The sequence below is a fragment of the Chiloscyllium punctatum genome, chromosome 49 (assembly GCF_047496795.1).
Source record: "Chiloscyllium punctatum isolate Juve2018m chromosome 49, sChiPun1.3, whole genome shotgun sequence".
NCBI lineage: Eukaryota > Metazoa > Chordata > Chondrichthyes > Orectolobiformes > Hemiscylliidae > Chiloscyllium > Chiloscyllium punctatum.
This window is the reverse complement of record NC_092787.1, coordinates 11,755,304-11,772,767: the sequence shown is the minus strand read 5'-3', so window position 1 is coordinate 11,772,767 and position 17,464 is coordinate 11,755,304. Positions and strand designations below refer to the sequence as shown.

Sequence of the window (17,464 nt, the reverse complement as noted above, 5' to 3'; positions counted from 1 at the left end):
TCCACCACCAATGCACAGTGGCAATAATGTGTACCATCCAGTACCATTGACAAGATACACTGCTACAACTCTACAAGGCCCCTTAGATAACACCTTCCAAACTCCTAACTAGAATCTGGAAGGACAAGAGCAACAGATATATGGGCCAGTGATGCCCACCTCCCATGGATGAATTAAAAAAAGAGATGTATCAGTGTTTATGTTCTGCACAACCCTCCTTTCACTCTACTACCTTTGTCTAACCCTATCAGTGTATCTTTCTATTGTTCCCTCATGTATCTGTTATCTTCTCCTTAATTTTATCAATGCTGTATATTTCAAACATATTGGTATTATTGGTGATTATCTTATATTCATGGATCTTGTTTTGATTTCCTTCAGAAGTGGAGACACCTTCTGTGTGTCCAGCCTTTTCTAAATTGAAAGAGCTCTTGATCTTCTGTTCTCTGGCGAAAAGAGCCCAAGCCTATTCAATCCTTCTGGATTGGTGGCCTGAACAAGTATAAGGTGAAACCGCTGCAGGAAATGAAATTGCAAGTTGACAAAGTAACCGAATACAAGCAGCCACCTACCATATGGATTCATGTGGTCCCCTGGCATTTGAGGTGGAGTGAGTCCTTGTTGAAATGGATCAGAGTTGTAGCCATTTTGGTCCATGGACACAAGTTGCTGCTGTGGAGGTGCAACTGGTGCGTACGAATTTATCATCCCATCCATTCTACTTGACATAACTTCTGTTATTGAAATGAAGATCAATCAGAAATTTGCCTCGCTTTTCTGCCTTCAGAAAATAAAAGCTAGTTCGAGTTGAACAGATTTGTTTCTTTGTTAGAAAGGAACCAGCTTTCTGTCTGACTAAAGCATTTTAATCTTTCATGGAAATGCGACATGAATTACAATAAATTATGGGAGTGAACACAGTGACAAGGAGCCACAGCAGATTCCTTGCCTGGTCGAATAATTCACAAGAACCATAATAGTGAGTCATCCTCATAAGTCGGATATCAATTGTATCCTATGGCTGTTCATTATGGGCTCTGTTTATACCACAGGCTAGATAAGTAATCTAAATTAAAATGATAAAACCTAGATGCAGGTTTTAATTTTAAAAGGAAATTAAACTGCCAAAGTGACTGTGCGATGGTTGGGGTAAGATCACTGGGAAATATTCTTGTTGTTCTAAACTGTGGCACTGTGTTGATGGATTTCGACAACTGGAGTTTTACACTTAATATTGATAGTGACTTTTTTTTAAGCAATGTGTCGTGTTTACACACATTGTTTTCAATGGCAATGCAATTTAAAACTACGTTACTTTGAATTCTTTATTACAGAAGTATCAGCAGCCACCGACTACTTTCAGAACAGTTCCTGAGCAGGCCTTTTATTTCTGTCTTTTCCACCTGCCATCCCCCCACCAGCCCCATTCTCAGATGGCTACCTTGTCCAAGCCGCTGACCGTTCTGTTGTTCTTGTTGCTGCTGTTGTCTTCGGGCCAACTTTTTCATCTTAAAAAATCACAAAGAAATCACTTTGAGCTCAGGCGACATAAGAGGAGTTTTAAAGCACGTACACTGAATGACATCTCCAAACTTCAACTAATAACAAAACAAAGGCATCCTGAGAACATACAGTGTTTTAGCAGGTAGTGACGTTGTTCTCCATGTTGGAGAAGTAAAGTACAATTGAAAAGAAAAGGTTGTTGCAAAATGGAAATCACTTTGTGAATGGAATAGCACTACATATGATAAAATCACACTCTTTTAACTTTAGCTATTATGAGTGGAAGGGCATCCTTAAAACTATGATTTAGTTGCCCAAATCACCCACCAAACAAGAATATTTCTCTCTAATTAAGTTTAAAAAATGTAATTTAATGTTTTGATCTATATTAATTAGAACATAGCAACAAAAAGCTAGTTCAAAGAAAATGAAATATTATGTATTTTACTCCAACTTGCAGTTTGTACCTGCCGATCTCATATCTAACACTACTATCTGTCAAATCTAAGCTCTGCATTTACAGTGCTTTGTGTTATTGCAGCTTCTCCTGCTGTATCAACATGTGGTAAGGTGGTGTTTTTTGACCATCTCTAGTTACTACAATGGATCTCTTGCTGCTTATAGCTAATTCACAACTGAGTTGGCACCAGGTTAAGATTTGGAGTCAATGTAAAGACAAATCAGATGGAGATGGCAAGTTGATTGAAAGGCATGAGTGACTGAGCCAGGTAAGAGGCAATCTGGTCGCTTTCATGATTACCATTGGATGTTAGCCTGGAAATTACCGACTTCAATTTCACAACTTGTTGTGTTGGAGTGATGAGCTTTGGACTCCCAATCTCTGAGTTTCTTGCCCACTAGTCAATTATGGAGTAGTCAATGATTACTTAATCACTGTGCCCCACTGTACGGGAAGTCATATTGTAAACATTATGTTAAGCAAAATGATTTCAAAGTTGAGTGATCTGTGACAAAAAAGTTACCTTGGCTCTTTGATTCTGGAACCACACTTGAACTACTCTGACACTGAGCCCCGTTTCTGCTGCGAGTGTCTCTCTGACCTGTTCAGAAAAATTATTTGCATGTTGACTTTATTACGCAAACAGAAGGAGTTAAGTGCTAATAGTTAAAATGATCTTCCTGAACTCAAAAGCAAACCATTTTGCATAGATGACAGACAGCAAGTTAATCAAGGGATGTGTGGAAAAGACATGGATTTGGAATCAGGATAGGAGAGCAGTACATGATGTTATAAAAAGGTGGAGTGGGATGCTGAGGCCAAAGAGTTTTGGAGAAGGATTACTGGACTCAAAACATTGACTGTTTCTCTCTCCACAGATGCTGTCAGACCCACTGAATTTCCACGGCACTTTCTGTTTTTTATTTTAGATTTCCAGAACCCAAAGCTGTTTGCTTTTAGTAGCTTACTTCTGCTCCCATTTCATATGCATTTGTAATAGTTAAAAGCTTTGAAAAATAAAACAGATCCATTTCAACCTCTGACTCACTTGGCGGAAATTGAGAGGTCTGGAGGGAGTCAATTAAAATGGTTGCAGTGACTTACCATTCCCTATTGACCCCACTGCCTTTCTGTAGTTTGCAGTTTTAAACAGTCAAGGAACACTCATCAACAAGGCAGTAGGGTCCTTTTCAAAACAGGAAAGCTGGTCTCCAATCACACGTGCATTTTTAACTCAGGCCTACACAGGAAGGCCCCTGAGGCTTCACCACCAAGTCAACCTGGTCCAAGAGGAACCAGAGCCAGATGAGAACCAGAAAAATAAGCTCAATTTATATCCTTCGTTCATTAATCCTTCAAGCCCTGGAAAGAAGTTGTGGCCTCCCGGTCCTGATTTTCCTCCTCCCTAGATCCATTCCACTCCCACTACCAACCTCATCCACCAAAGACAATAGAGACAAAAACAGCACCTCACCCAGAGATCAGTCTCAAACCCACAGCATATTTCTAGGGCTCATTATTTCTGATCTCAGGCAGTAATCTCCTCCCATGGGAAATTCAGCTCCCACATAAACAGAGAGCTAGTGCTTTGCACCAGCTTAAGATGGAAGACCAACACAGCCTATGCAGTTAGGACAGGAGTGCCTATTTCCCAGGCATCACTCTGACAAATATTGGACAGTTTGGCATCCCCCCTTCTACTCTGCTCACATAACACCTACCAGATGTTAAAGCTGGGTCTGAGGAGCAGTAAGAGTTTAAAAGCCTTTGCACTGATTTATTTTTGTATTTGTGTGAAAACTCAAATACCTTTAGTATATGTACTTAACAATAAGAGAAAACCTTTACCTTTCTGCATGGTTTGGAAGAAACTTCAAATGATGCTTTAAATGCTCTCCTTTGCTGTGTTGTAAGAATTGTCCGAGGACGCTTTGGTCGCCTCTGATCCTTGGTGTCTTCACAAGCCTTTCCCTGAATTCCCTGAACTTTATTTGGCTTAATGTCAAGATCTTCATCATCACTCTTCACTGTGAATGTATCAAATGCAACACAATTCATTATCACTCTTTATCCATGGGTAATTCTATGCTAATTTAATGATTTGAAAAGATACAGCAGTCTTTTAAGAAAAGAGAACTTTAGTTTCAAATATTTCCTAATCAACCTGTTCAGAAACGTTGTAAACACGTCTGGACCATTTGGGACTTGAATGCCGGTCTCCCACCTCAAAATACTACCACAGGGGAAGTTAGGCATAAGGTGACAGATTGGAATGAGGCACTTTGTATTAATTCAAACACTTAACTGTGAAAAACAAATACACAAAGGCCACATATAGGATCAAACATTATTGTTGTAGTTAAATTCTAACATAAAATATTTTTCTGTTGCCCAGTGAATATATCCATGTGTGTAAGTTTAGCATTGTGTTTCCTGAGTGAACTGTTCCAGGTTCGCAAAGTCACTGCAGCATACCCTGCATGCCCTTTGGCTTGGGAACAAAGGTGAACTTTTAAGAGCGATTCCTATTTCTAATTTGTTAGAAAATATGTCTGGTATTTAGTGAGGATAAAATCTGACACATGGAAGCATATCCTGTAAAGTATTTACAAATTAATTTTTCATTATATGAATCAACAATTATTATAAATCAAGTTTAAAAGGCATCTGGATGGGTATATGAATAGGAAGGGTTCAGTGGCCTATGGGCAAAGTGCTGGTAAATGGGACGAGATTAGGTTAGGGCGTCTGGTCAGCATGGACAAGTTAGACTGAAGGGTCTATTTCTGTGTTGTACATCTCTATGACTCTATACAGTGTTTACATATAAGCTGATGACCCTTCCATTCTTTTACACAAATAACATGCAATAGTCCACAGGAAAAGGACAGTTCCTGCGCTGGTGTTGTACTTTATAATTTTGATGCCTGTGAATGTTTGAGTATGCTCCCAACCCAAATATATTCCTCTATTTGCCAACACACACCTCCCCCCAACCCCCCACCCCCTCACCCATCCTACCCTATCCTATAACTACTCTCCATTCCAAACCCCACTGTGGTCATGGCCCAGCTCCATTGACTATACCTACTTCCAAGATTTAAAATGAAATTGGAGGGTTGGCATCTCCATTTGGGTTGCCATCTGTCCCATGTACCTGGAATGGATGGCCTCCACAGAGACCTCAGCATTGGAGTAAATGCCCGCCATTGTTAAATGGAAAATAAACTTGCCCACTAGAATCCCTAGAGTGTTGAAAGAGGCCATTCAGCCCATCAAGTCTGCACCGACCTTCCAAAGACCATCTCACCCAAACCTAGTTCACCCTATCCCCAATTTAGCATGGCCAATTAACCTAACCTGCACACCTTAGGACTGTGGGAGGAAACCGGAACACCCGGTGGAAACCCATGCGGACACAGAGAGAATGTGCAAAGTCCATACAGATATTCACCCGAGGCTGGAATCAAATCCAGGTCCCTGGTGCTATGAGGCTGCAGTGCTAATCACTGAGCCACCGTGCCACCCAATTTGGGCCACTTTGGAGAAGATCACTTTGAGTGTCATGGTGTGGACATATAACCTTCATTTGAGCCTGATGGTAGTCAGAAGCCTGCAGGGAATATCCTGTGCCAAATCTCATTTTGAACCATTTCCTCTGTTATATTATGAGCCAATATGAGAGGGAAAGAGATATACTGCACACAAATGGAACCTCCCCACCACTGATATGCCGACTGTTGTCTGTATGTTTTGTTTGACTTTACAGTTGAGTTGTAGTACTGTTCCCAGAGGAACACCTCACTCACAGCGCAATGCTGTCCGTAAGAGGCAGTGCAGTCAAATTTGAGCTTTGAATGTCACATGATCGAGTTCCAACCTCCATACCTTGCAACTTTGTTAAGAGTCCTTGCATTTACCTTTCCTGATGTAGCAACTGGGATCATTTTTTATCTGTGCTGTTTATATTAGATTTCTATCCTAGCAGTTGAGGGAGATGAAAATTAGTGAACCTTTTTCATCATACATCATAAGGATAATTAAACTGCAGTAACTATTAAAGAATTCTTTTGAAAAACATATAGCTTATTCATTTAAAGAATGGCTTCTTCTGGTGAAGGGAGTATCATTTAAATTGCAAACTGGCTAAAAGTTGAAATTTTGAAGTTACAGTATAAAAGGATTTTTAATTCAAAAGTTATTGTCTTTAAAATTACAAAATGTAAATCAACAGGTTTGGTTTTTGCAAAATTTGGAAAAGCAAGCCAGCCAGAAGAGATTTGTTTTAATATTGTTCACCATTAACTTTGCCTCATACATGCTCTGCCCCATCATCTTCCTTTATTTCGATTCAACATATTTATGCAATGATCAAATGCTGGCTCACTCACTTTAATAGCCATGTCATTATTAACTTCCTGAAATGCCATTTAAATTTAATGGCTTTCTAAACATGATAACTCCTAGTCTTTGGAGAGTAACTGCAGGTCTGGCATCGTCAAATGGTTTGTACTTTTTTAAAATTACATTGAAAGTGGACATTTGCAAACGATAAAAGAAGAGAAACAGTTCTCCAGTAAATAGTGATCCCCCAAACCACCCCTCCCAGACACATACACACAACATTTGCTCACTCTCTGCCAATATGAGTCTTTCTTTGATCATCTGTTTTTGATAATTCAAAAATGGTGAGCATTTTGTACTCTTCCAGCTAAATGTTATAAAGGTTAGTTAACTATTGGTGTTCCTTGATGCCATATTTACATCTGGGCTGTTAATCAAACATGGAATTTGCCCTAGTCCACTTTGAGTTAAGAAGGAATGTTCCAGAAAACAAAAACAGGCACATGGAGATGCTTTGACAAATTCTTTGACAGTTGTCTGCAACAAAATAAGGAACAGCTGTAGCTAATAGTGCAAATTGAGTAACGGGTGTGGATGTTTAGTGGGTGCATTTACTTGAGTGACACACTGTTTCTTATAAAAGCTAAACAAAACAAACCTAGCTATTGACACATGGAGTAATTTTATCTATGACTAATTCAAAATGTCATACATCTCACTGAACTCCAACTGGAATAAGGCAGTAACAACATAAATGAAACAAACTTTGATAATAATGCCAGATACTAATTTAATGAAGTGAATTTATTCATAATCAGTGGTGCTATCAACAATTGGAAGGATTGCAGGATAGTAAATATTTTTGGAACTTGTGAATACTGGCCGCTATTGAAATAAAATGGAGAAATTTGGCTGAAAATATGAACATTGCTGTGTGGTAGTGAACAGAAAAGATAGGTTAACTTTGAACAAAGATTCAGAAGAAAGCCTGTACCATTTCATTGATTTCTGCAGATGCCATTTTGTACCATTTCTAATCCGGACACTGATCTCAAGAAAATGCTAGATACTATGATCACTAAGACTAGGACAAGTAGATCTCGGCAGCAGAAAACCAAGACAGGGATACACTGGGCAGTAAATCACTAGCCCTTGACGTGATTATGTGTAAAATTCTGGACACCACTCTTTAGGAAGGATGTCAAAAATTCAAATAGAATACCCCAAGGGGTGAGCTACTAGAACTGTGCCAGAGTTGAGGCAGTTATATGACAATGCTGGGATTCATCACCATAAAACAAGAAAGGATCATTTATGATTTAATGAAGGAGTTCCAAATTATGAAAAGTTTTGATCATGGCACTTGCTGAAGACTTGGAAACCAGAAGATTTGAAATAATTGACTGAAGAACCATTAGGGAATAGTGTGGTTTTGCCTCCAGTAGGGTAACTTACCTAATGCGACAATGCTTATATTATCTCCTGTGAAAAATGGGGTGTGAGTATTGAAGTATCTAGCAGACATTTAGTATAGCTAACTATCATTTACAAACGTTATGTTCACAAGCGCGTAAGTATCTGGGCGGACACTGGATTTCAAGGACAGCACGCTTCTGGTAGAGTATCATGCTTCAAGTGATCCTGAGATAAGATGGAGTTTAAGACTTTCATGTCTTCGGGGGAGGTGATGACCTAGGGATATTATCGTTGGACTATTAATCCAGAGACCCACATAATGTTCTGGGGACCTGGGTTTGAATCCTGCTATGGCAGGTGGTGGATGACTCCAGACCCACAGCAATGTGGTTGACTCAACTGCCCTCTGGGCAATTAGGGATGGGCAATAAATGCTGGTCTAGCCAGTGATGTCTCATCCAATGAATTTTAAAAAGGTCACGTGGGCAGCACGGTGGCACAGTGGTTAGCACTGCTGCCTCACAGCGCCAGGTACCTGGGTTCAATTCCCACCCCAGGCGACTGACTGTGTGGAGTTTGCACATTCTCCCCGTGTCTGCGTGGGTTTCCTCGGGGTGCTCTGGTTTCCTCCCACACTCCAAAAATGTGCAGGTTAGGTGAATTGGCCATGCTAAATTGCCTGTAGTGGAATGGATCTGGGTGGGTTGCGGTTCGGTGTGGATTGATGGGCCGAAGGGCCTGTTTCCATACTGTAAGTAATCTAATCTAGTCATGTGTTATGATAAGGTGATGATGTCACAAACATGTCTTTTCAAGCTACACTGACAAACCGACTGTGGGATATTCATAACAGGGGGAAACATTTTTTTATGTAAGCAGCAAGTAGTTATGATCTGAAATGCACTACCTGAAAGACTGGAATGGATACAATAATAAATTCCAAAGCTGAATTTGGTATATATTTGAGAAACGAAAAATTGAAAGGCTATGAAGACAGAGCAGAGGGTTGGAGCTAATTTGATGGCTCTTTCAGAGAACTGGCACATGCTCAAAATGACAAATGGTTTGGTCTAAAATCAAATATTGTCTGTGATGTAATATGTGTTAAAAATGTTTGATGAAATTGATCTTCAAAGTGTATTAAGTATCAGAGTTGAGACGTCATGTTATGGCTGTACAGGACATTGGTTAGGCTCCTTTTGGAACATTACATTCAGTTCTGGTCTCCCTGCTACAGGAAGGATGTTGTTAAACTTAAAATGGTGCAGAAAAGATTTACAAAGATGTTACCAGGGTTGGAGGGTTTGAGCTGTACGTTTGGTATGCTTTCCTTTATTGGTCAAAGTATTGAGTACAGGATTTGGGAGGTCATGTTGTGGCTGTACAGGACATTGGTTAGGCCACTTCTGGAATATTGTGTGCAATTCTGGTCTCCTTCCTATTGGAAAGATGTTGTGAAACTTGAAAGGGTTCAGAAAAGATTTTCAAGGATGTTTTCAAGGTTGGAGGATTTGAGTTAAAGGGAGAGGTTGAATAGGCTGGGGCTGTTTTCCTTGGAGCATCAGAGGCTGAGGGGTGACCTTATAGAAGTTTACAAAATCATGAGGGGCATGAATAGGATAAATAGACAAAGTCTTTTCCCTGGGGTCGAGGAGTCCAGAATTAGAGGGCATAGGTTTAGGGTGAGAGGGGAAAGATATAAAAGAGACCTAAGGGACAACTTTTTCACGTAGAGGGTGGTACGTGTATGGAATGTGCTGCCAGAGGGTGTGGTGGAGGCTGGTACAATTGCAACATTTAAAATGCACCTGGATGGGTTTTTGAATAGGAGGAGTTTGGAGGGAAATGGACCAGGTATTGGCAGGTGAGACTAGATTGGGTTGGGATATCTGGTCAGCATGGACGAGTTGGACCGAAGGGTCTGTTTCCATGCTGTACATCTCTATGACTCTATGACTCGAAGCTGGGGCTATTTTCCCAAGACTGTCAGAGTTGGAGAGGTGACCTTATAGAGGTTTATAAAATCGTGAAGGGCATGGATAGAGAGAATAGTCAAGGTCTTCTTCCCAGGGTAGGGGAGTCCAAAACTAGAGGGGTTAGGTTTGTAAGGTGAGAAAGATTTAAAAGGGACCTGAGGGGCAACATTTTCATGCAGAGGGTAGTGCAGGTATGGAATGAGCTGGCAGAGGAAGAGTTGGAGACTGGTACTTTAGCAATATTTAAAAGGCATCTGGATGGGTACATGAATAGGAAAGGTTTAGAAGGACGTAGGCCAAATGCTGGCAAATGGGGCTACATTAATGAAGGATATCTTGTCAGCATGGACGAGTTGGACCGAAGGGTCTGTTTCTATACTGTACATCTCTGTGACTCTAAGACTGTAAGTCCTATTACAGCTTATTGGTAGTTTTGGTGTGAACATAACCATTAAAGTATGCAAAGTATTGCAGATTATTGTCACGACCGCACATGACAACCATATGGCATCATACACTGGTCACAAGATGTATTTTCCAATAAATACCAGACAAGACTGGGTCTTTAAATTCAACTTAGTTTTTCACAGGAGGACAACATATTTGGTTTATGCAGTGATATCATATATTTTGTGAATCTGCAAACATTTAACAGCAACGAGTAAAATTATACAAATGAATAAAAATAATTTAGGCATTAATGATGATTTTTTTGCTGTGGGAAATATTTGGAATGTGTAATCAGTACCTGAGTCAGAATCATCAGGGCTAACAGAGCTCAGCAGTTCTTTTTCTTTCTCATAGTCACTTTTGCAAAGCAGCTGCCCCTCTTTCAAAACGTACTCGTCGCCTTTCCTCAGTTGTCTTTCGCAAACACAGCAACAAAAACAGCTCAGGTGGTAAACACATTCTAAAGCTCGCATCACAAATTCTGTCGGTGCTATCTTCTCCATGCAGCCATTGCATTTTGTGGCAAACAATCTGGAAAAGACAAGACAGTCTAAGACACGGCAACTTGTGCGTGGCATTTTGTGAGGCTTAACATCACTTGGATTAATAATTATATCTTAGTTGCATAGAAGCTCAGGGAGTTTTTTATTTATCCAGAAGTTTGAATATTATGAGGATTTGTATGAGATGGGACATGAAATTGCTTTGGCAAATAGAATTAAGGAGAATCCAAAGGGTTTTTACAAATACATAAAGGACAAAAGGGTAACTAGGGAGAGAATAGGATCCCTCAAAGAATAGCAAGGTGGCCTTTGTGTGGAGCTGCAGAAAATGGGGAAGATACTAAACGAGTATTTTGCATCCGTATTTACTGTGGAAAAGGATATGGAAGATACAGAATGTAGGGAAATAGGTGGTGACATCTCGCAAAACGTCATTACAGAGGAGGAAGTGCTGGATGTCTTGAAATGCATAGGATAAATAGACAAATTCCTTTCCCTGGGGTGGGGGGGGGCAGAAATAGAGGGCATAGGTTTAGGGTGAGAGGGGAAAGATATAAAAGAGGAGCAACTTTTTCACACATATCATATATGTGTGGTACGTGTATGGAATGAGCTGCCAGAAGAAGTGGTGGAGGCTGGTACAATTGCAACATTTAAAAGGCATTTGGATGGGTATATGAATAGGAAGGGTTTGGAGGGATATGGGCCGGGTGCTGGCAGGTGGAACTAAATTGGGTTGGAATATCTGGTCGGCATGGACGCATTGGACCGGAGGTTTTGTTTCCATGCTGTACATCTCTATGACTCTATGTCACACTCAAACAGTGCCTTGTGTGATTTCCTTCAGTTATTCTAAGTCAGCTTGTGTCAGATACTGGTGATCTGTTCTGGGATTTGTATCACCTTATTGAGGTTTGCACTCCAGCACAATGCTGAGATGCCCTTTCATTAGAGAAGTGTTTTCTGTTTGATATGATTCTGAACAGTTGGAAAACTGATAAGACCATACAAAGTGTGGGAGAATTGTCCTGGCTATCATTCCTCCCAAACCCAAAACCGTGTTGAGCAGATCGATTGGTTTTTCCACTCAGCTCTTTACATGGAATGGTGCTCTATGTAAATTGCAGGCTGTACTTACTGATGTAACATAACAGATAATTACATAGACATAAAAGTAATCCACTGAATGGTAAGCAATTTGCAAGCCCTAAATATTAACCAATGTCTATGTTAATGAAACATTTAAATCAATTACCTTTTGATCTTTTTTCTCTTCACAAACTACTGATTGTGGCAAATTGTTTAAAAGCATCGTATATTAAATTGTTTTTTGTTTTCACTATATCTAATTACTTTTCCTAATTGTTTACTTAGTTCTCATTTTTTATCATGGTTCTAAAAATAAGCCTTATACATCCACATAAACCAGGAATATGTTTTTATTTTTAAAGAAGCTAAAGCAAGAAACATTTGCATTAGTATATAATGAATCCTTGGAATTCTCTACCTGAGAGAATTGTGGAGATTCAATGTTCAAGATTGAGATCAACAGACTTTTATATTTTAATACATCCAGGGATATGACAATGGTGCAGGGAAATGGTGTTGAAGTAGATGATAGGTCATGATCCTATTGAGTGGGTTTAAAGTCTGGATGACCTCCTCCTGCTATAACATATTTCTTGCATTCTTACATAACCCCATCACAAACACTAGATGATCCAAAGTGTTTTACAACCAATGATGTACTTTCGAAAAGCAGTCACTGTTGTAGGAAGCATAGTAACCAATTTTCAAACAACAAGCACCCACAAATAATCCTGTGATAATGACCACATGATTTGGTTTAATAATGTTGACTATGAAAGTTTGACGCAGGTCAGTGGTCATATCTCTCCTGTGCTTCTTCAAAATAGTACCAAGGAACCTTTTCCCTCCAATTGAGAGAGTAGATGGGGTCTCTAATGTATCATACAGGAGATGACACCACTGATTTCATTCCCAAACTACTGCAACAGAGTGTCCATTTTGATTTTTGTATTCAAGCCCTGGAGTGGGATTCGATCTCAGAACAATCAGAATCAGAGATATGAGTGCTACTAGTGGCAGCTACATTTGTGTACTGCAAAACAGAACAATCATATTGTACATAGGTATTTAATTGATCAATCATTCTCAGAAAATGAAATAATGTGAAGTGAAAAGGTTAAGTTAGTTTCAAGGATTAAATTGGACTAATTTATCTTTTTTATAGTTTACAGTATGTGACTTTGGCTATAGGTCAATTTAAGTGAGTATTGAAGAATATTGATTGCCCAGTTATTTCTTTTCAGTTCACCAAAGTCACCAGGGCCACTCACCAGTTACAGCAAAGACACAGAGAAGAGGACTAGCTTGCAGGATTCCATCACTCTTCAAGCACATGCTGATTTGCTCAGCATTGATTCTCAGTCTGGATCCTACGGTGGGAGCAGGATCCCACAGCAGACACATCAGAGAACAGAAACGTAGTATTATTAGGATAACCAAACGTGTACCCCCAGCCTAGCCCATAGCTGAGGCACTGTCGATGGATATTACTGCCATCCGACATACAATGATTACCCTTGATACCTCTGTGAACATTCGAATACAATATCTGAAGGTTCTCTAGAACATCAGGCAGCTCATAGGAACAGTCTCACGAGGGAGCTTCCACATCAGATACAATGGTATGAGAAAATATTGATAACAGAAATACCAATCAAAAGAAAAAGCTGAAGGTGGGCTCATTATACACCAAGAATTGTCAATTTTCTTCTGTATGTTTGGCTGTTGGACATCGTTGACCAGTTTCAAAATCACACGCATGTTGAAAATTTTGATATTTGATTTGTGATTGGAGTGAAAGCCAGGACTATAGGATCCTTGATTGGGGTTATTAACGTGGGCCAATTGTGGAGCCCTTTCTGACAGATATAAACAGGTGATGATCCTGAAGCATTGCCCCCTAAGAAGGGCACTGCTTGTCACTGGCCACCTGGGTGTTTCCTTTCTTCCTGGTGGTGGAAATTGAATAAAGATTTGTACACCTGTTGTCTTTCACTGTGTCTCACCTGCACACACACAACATGGGTGCTGGGGAAAATATAAGCACTACCGCAGCTAGGCGGTAGTGTGGGGTAAGAGAGAAAAAAAACAGGTGAATCAGAGAGTCTCCTCATTGTAGAGACTGGCTCAGAGCTGGCTGGTCAGAGCCCATGTACAGTGCACATGTAAATAAAGGTGATGGAATAACTTCCTCCTTGGAGTTATTTCAGTACTGTTTTAAAAGAAAAGAAACAAAAACTTACAGTGCTTCTCAAGTTCCCACACACCCTAAAGTGCTTCACAATCAGTGAAGTAGTTTTGAAGTATACTCGATGCTGGGTGCCAGATAATTTACATGTAGCATGGACTCACAAGCAACAGTGAGACAATTTGACCAGTCATCTGTTCTGAGGTGTTGGTTGAAGGATAAATATCTGGTCAGCACATCAGAACTGCTCCCTACTCTTCTCTGAATGGTGCCATGGGATTTTGCATATTCAGGGTAAAAAACAATGACTGCAGATGAAGGGCTTTTGCCCGAAACGTCAATTTTACTGTTCCTCGGATGCTGCCTGAACTGCTGTGCTCTTCCAGCACCACTAATCCAGAATTTTGCATATTCAGCTTAAAACAAACAGTCCTCAGTACAATGTCTCAAACAAAATAACTCCAGAAAGTAGCTTTTCAATTTGAATCCAGCAATTTATCACAAGTTACCAGTACATGATTCTGAAGGCGTTTGGTTCTGTAATAATTAGCCACTGGCTATCTTTCAGACTGTCCTCTCGACTATTGCACATTTTTTAATGTATAGGTATATTTCACTGACAAGTTTACTTATTATATCTGTTGTTAAGGCACCCTTGTCCAGAAAAGCCTAAAGGATTACATTCGGAAATCTTAAGCCTGCTGCCTGTATTGTCAATGAACCACCTGTGACTCTCAACTCACAATAAGCTGTAAACCAACCTCTTTGCTCAGTTTAATTAAGCCTCAGGCTGTTGTCTAAATATGGGTGTTCTTATGGTATAAAGTTAAGTAACTTTTTTTAAGCTTAGTGGGTTTGTTATAACATGATTTAAATTTTCCTCTTCGACAGCAGATTAGCTGTAATACAACAATCAATAACCAAAACAAACATTTACAACAATTAACAACATTTGCAATAATGGGTGGAAGTGAGGATGAGTTATTTAACTCAGACATTGACATGATTGAAAATCTAGTTCCAAGATAGAAACTGATCCACATTTATCTACAATGGTTAGTCTTGGCAAAAAGACCCATTTTCCTGGATCCTTCATTAATTCTTGATATATGTTCTGCAGGTTAAAGTTCTATAGTTTTGTTTTGGGCATGACAAATAAAAAAATGTTGCTTCACAATCTGAGCTCTATCTAACTTAGTGAAATATCATACATTAGGCAGGATATGTCTGTGCAAAGTGAAGTTCTCAACCCAAGTCTTTTTTAATACTCTTTGTGCTTGTCCATGCATAGAGTGACATTTTACATAATTCATTAAATGTTAAACTAAGAGCCAATCAGTTTATTCCTTTCTAAGTACAACCTAATGAATCTTTACACATTTTATCATTTTTAAGTGAAGTAGGGCCTGATAACATAATTCTTTTTTGCATATAACCAAAATAGAACCATTTGAGATAGACGAAGTAACAACTGTAGAATAATTTGATCCTCATGAGTGCAAAACATGTGAGGGACATTTCATGGTATGGGATAAAATCCACTTTCATTTTGTGGTGTAAAATCCACACTCACTAGTCTTTTCTGTGATTAATTTATGGTCAAAACCATTATTCTCCTGCTTATTATCTCAGAATTCACAGAGTATCTTTACTAAATGATAGTCTTAAGCTGTGGTATGCTCAATTATTTCTTTAAAAATGAAGTCATTTGGAGACTAAGTGTAGAAGGATTCACAAACTAAATAAAATGTTTTGTACTCTTCAAGAAAGTATATCAGCATTCATTACTGTGAAATGATTTGTATTTTCACTGTGCCTAATCTAACTGCTGACTGGAGTAAATCTAAGAACCTGTCAGCAATAAAGCCAGTTTAAGACCTGAGATGACGATAATATTGCACAGGACACCTATTATGAGTGAACACTATGTAGGCTTCAATGCACAGTTTCAGATCGTGGCCATAAACCTTTAAAGAGTAGGCAGATGTTTCGAGCCTAAATCAGAAGGCTGATCTGTGTTAGTTAAAGGAAGTGACTATAAAGATTTTATATAGTAGGATATTCCTCTGAAGTGAAGTCTGATTCAGTAATCCTTACAAACATAACTGCTGTTATATGATCCATTGTGTCTTCCTGCTTGAGTCAGAAACATCTGTTGTTTAATATGTACAGCTGATTTACTATCTATAGGGTGCTTATCTTGCTTTGGATTTGACCCTGTCCTTTTTGCTACAAATCAGTACTCCACTGTTTACTTTTACATTGTCCTAACAACCCACTCTTTACCTCTGTGTAGCTTTGTCCTGCCCTTCATTTCCTTTGTTGTGTGCAAACATAGTTTAATTGTTTTATTATAACTAATTAATTATGATTCGATAGGTTTCAGTGCAGTTCGTGCAATTTGCTGTTCACATTAAGTGTGCTTCAAGAAGTCTGATAAATGAATGGTAGTTATAAAAGTCTACTCACTTAGCTATGTTGCTTGTTTACTGAATTATCTCTTGTTCTGAATGGGGCATAGCAATAAGCTAGGATTTATTAACTCTTTGTTTGAATTTGACTATGAAACAGATGCCACTGACCTGCTCATGTTTTAAATTGTGTACTTACATGTTTCATTGGGTGACAATTTATGACAAAAATAGTCTCCATTTTCACACCATTAAAACAAGAGCAAGGAATCATTTTGTTTCTTTATGTTTCTCGAAACTGAACAAACAATAGTGTGCTTCAATAATAAAAAACATTCTCACAGTTTAGATATTACAACTATTATTTCTATCTTGGATTTCAGTCAGGTTTTCTTCCATGAGTCTATTTGTTCCTTGTCTCAATTATGTAGTTTATTCCCTTGTATCTGTTCATTATCTGAAAGATGCAGTTTGTGTCAATTTTTGTTTCATGACATTTTGATGAAAGAATTTATGAAAAATCAAATTATTGCTTCTGGCAGGGAATTAAAACAATTTTTCATTTATAAAGCAAAGAATATTACTACCTTTGGGAATTCCATAATTCTTTTTGTATTCCCTTCCCTCTTTACAGCATTAAACTGCACAGTACATATAATGGCTTCAATTTTTCCTAATCTGTGCTGAAACACAGAAATCAGTATCATAAATTATTGAAGTCTCGAACAGAAACCCATGGCACTGCCATCTGAATTTCAAACCCCCAAAAGTAAAATCGTTGATGAAAATACATTTTCCCATCTTAAATGGTGCACAGTGGATTAAGTGAAATACTACCCATGATGATACAATGAGGTTTGAGATTTATAGTGACACATTACAAGGGTAAGCATCTTCCTTGGGGTACTCTCATTTTCCTGCAAGCGGCAACTCCTGTGTTTAGTTCTTTTCGATGTTTGTTTAATGGCTCACTAAAAAAAAAATCATAACTGCTCATCAAAAATGTTGCAAGGGTTGATGATAGGAACAGGAAACCTGAAGATTATAATGCCAGGCCATCACCTATATAAAGTCAATGATGTGCCATACAACATCAAATTAAACTTTAATCCCCTTAAGCAAGC

General features: G+C 38.9%; 1 protein-coding gene across 9 annotated transcripts in view; it reads right to left on the bottom strand.

The window, feature by feature from the left end:
- Positions 1 to 17,464, bottom strand: part of lmx1bb (LIM homeobox transcription factor 1, beta b) — a 210,241-nt gene that overhangs the window by 12,476 nt on the left and 180,301 nt on the right. For 8 of the 9 annotated variants that reach the window (XM_072565900.1, XM_072565902.1, XM_072565901.1 and 5 more), the window contains 5 exons: positions 10,448 to 10,680; positions 3,812 to 3,990; positions 2,487 to 2,564; positions 1,442 to 1,508; positions 573 to 734 (listed from right to left, as the gene is read on the bottom strand). In XM_072565900.1, the coding sequence (XP_072422001.1) occupies positions 573 to 734; positions 1,442 to 1,508; positions 2,487 to 2,564; positions 3,812 to 3,990; positions 10,448 to 10,680 (719 nt within the window). The remainder of the gene's footprint in view (positions 1 to 572; positions 735 to 1,441; positions 1,509 to 2,486; positions 2,565 to 3,811; positions 3,991 to 10,447; positions 10,681 to 17,464) is intronic. The other variant, XM_072565899.1, reaches the window with a different exon arrangement.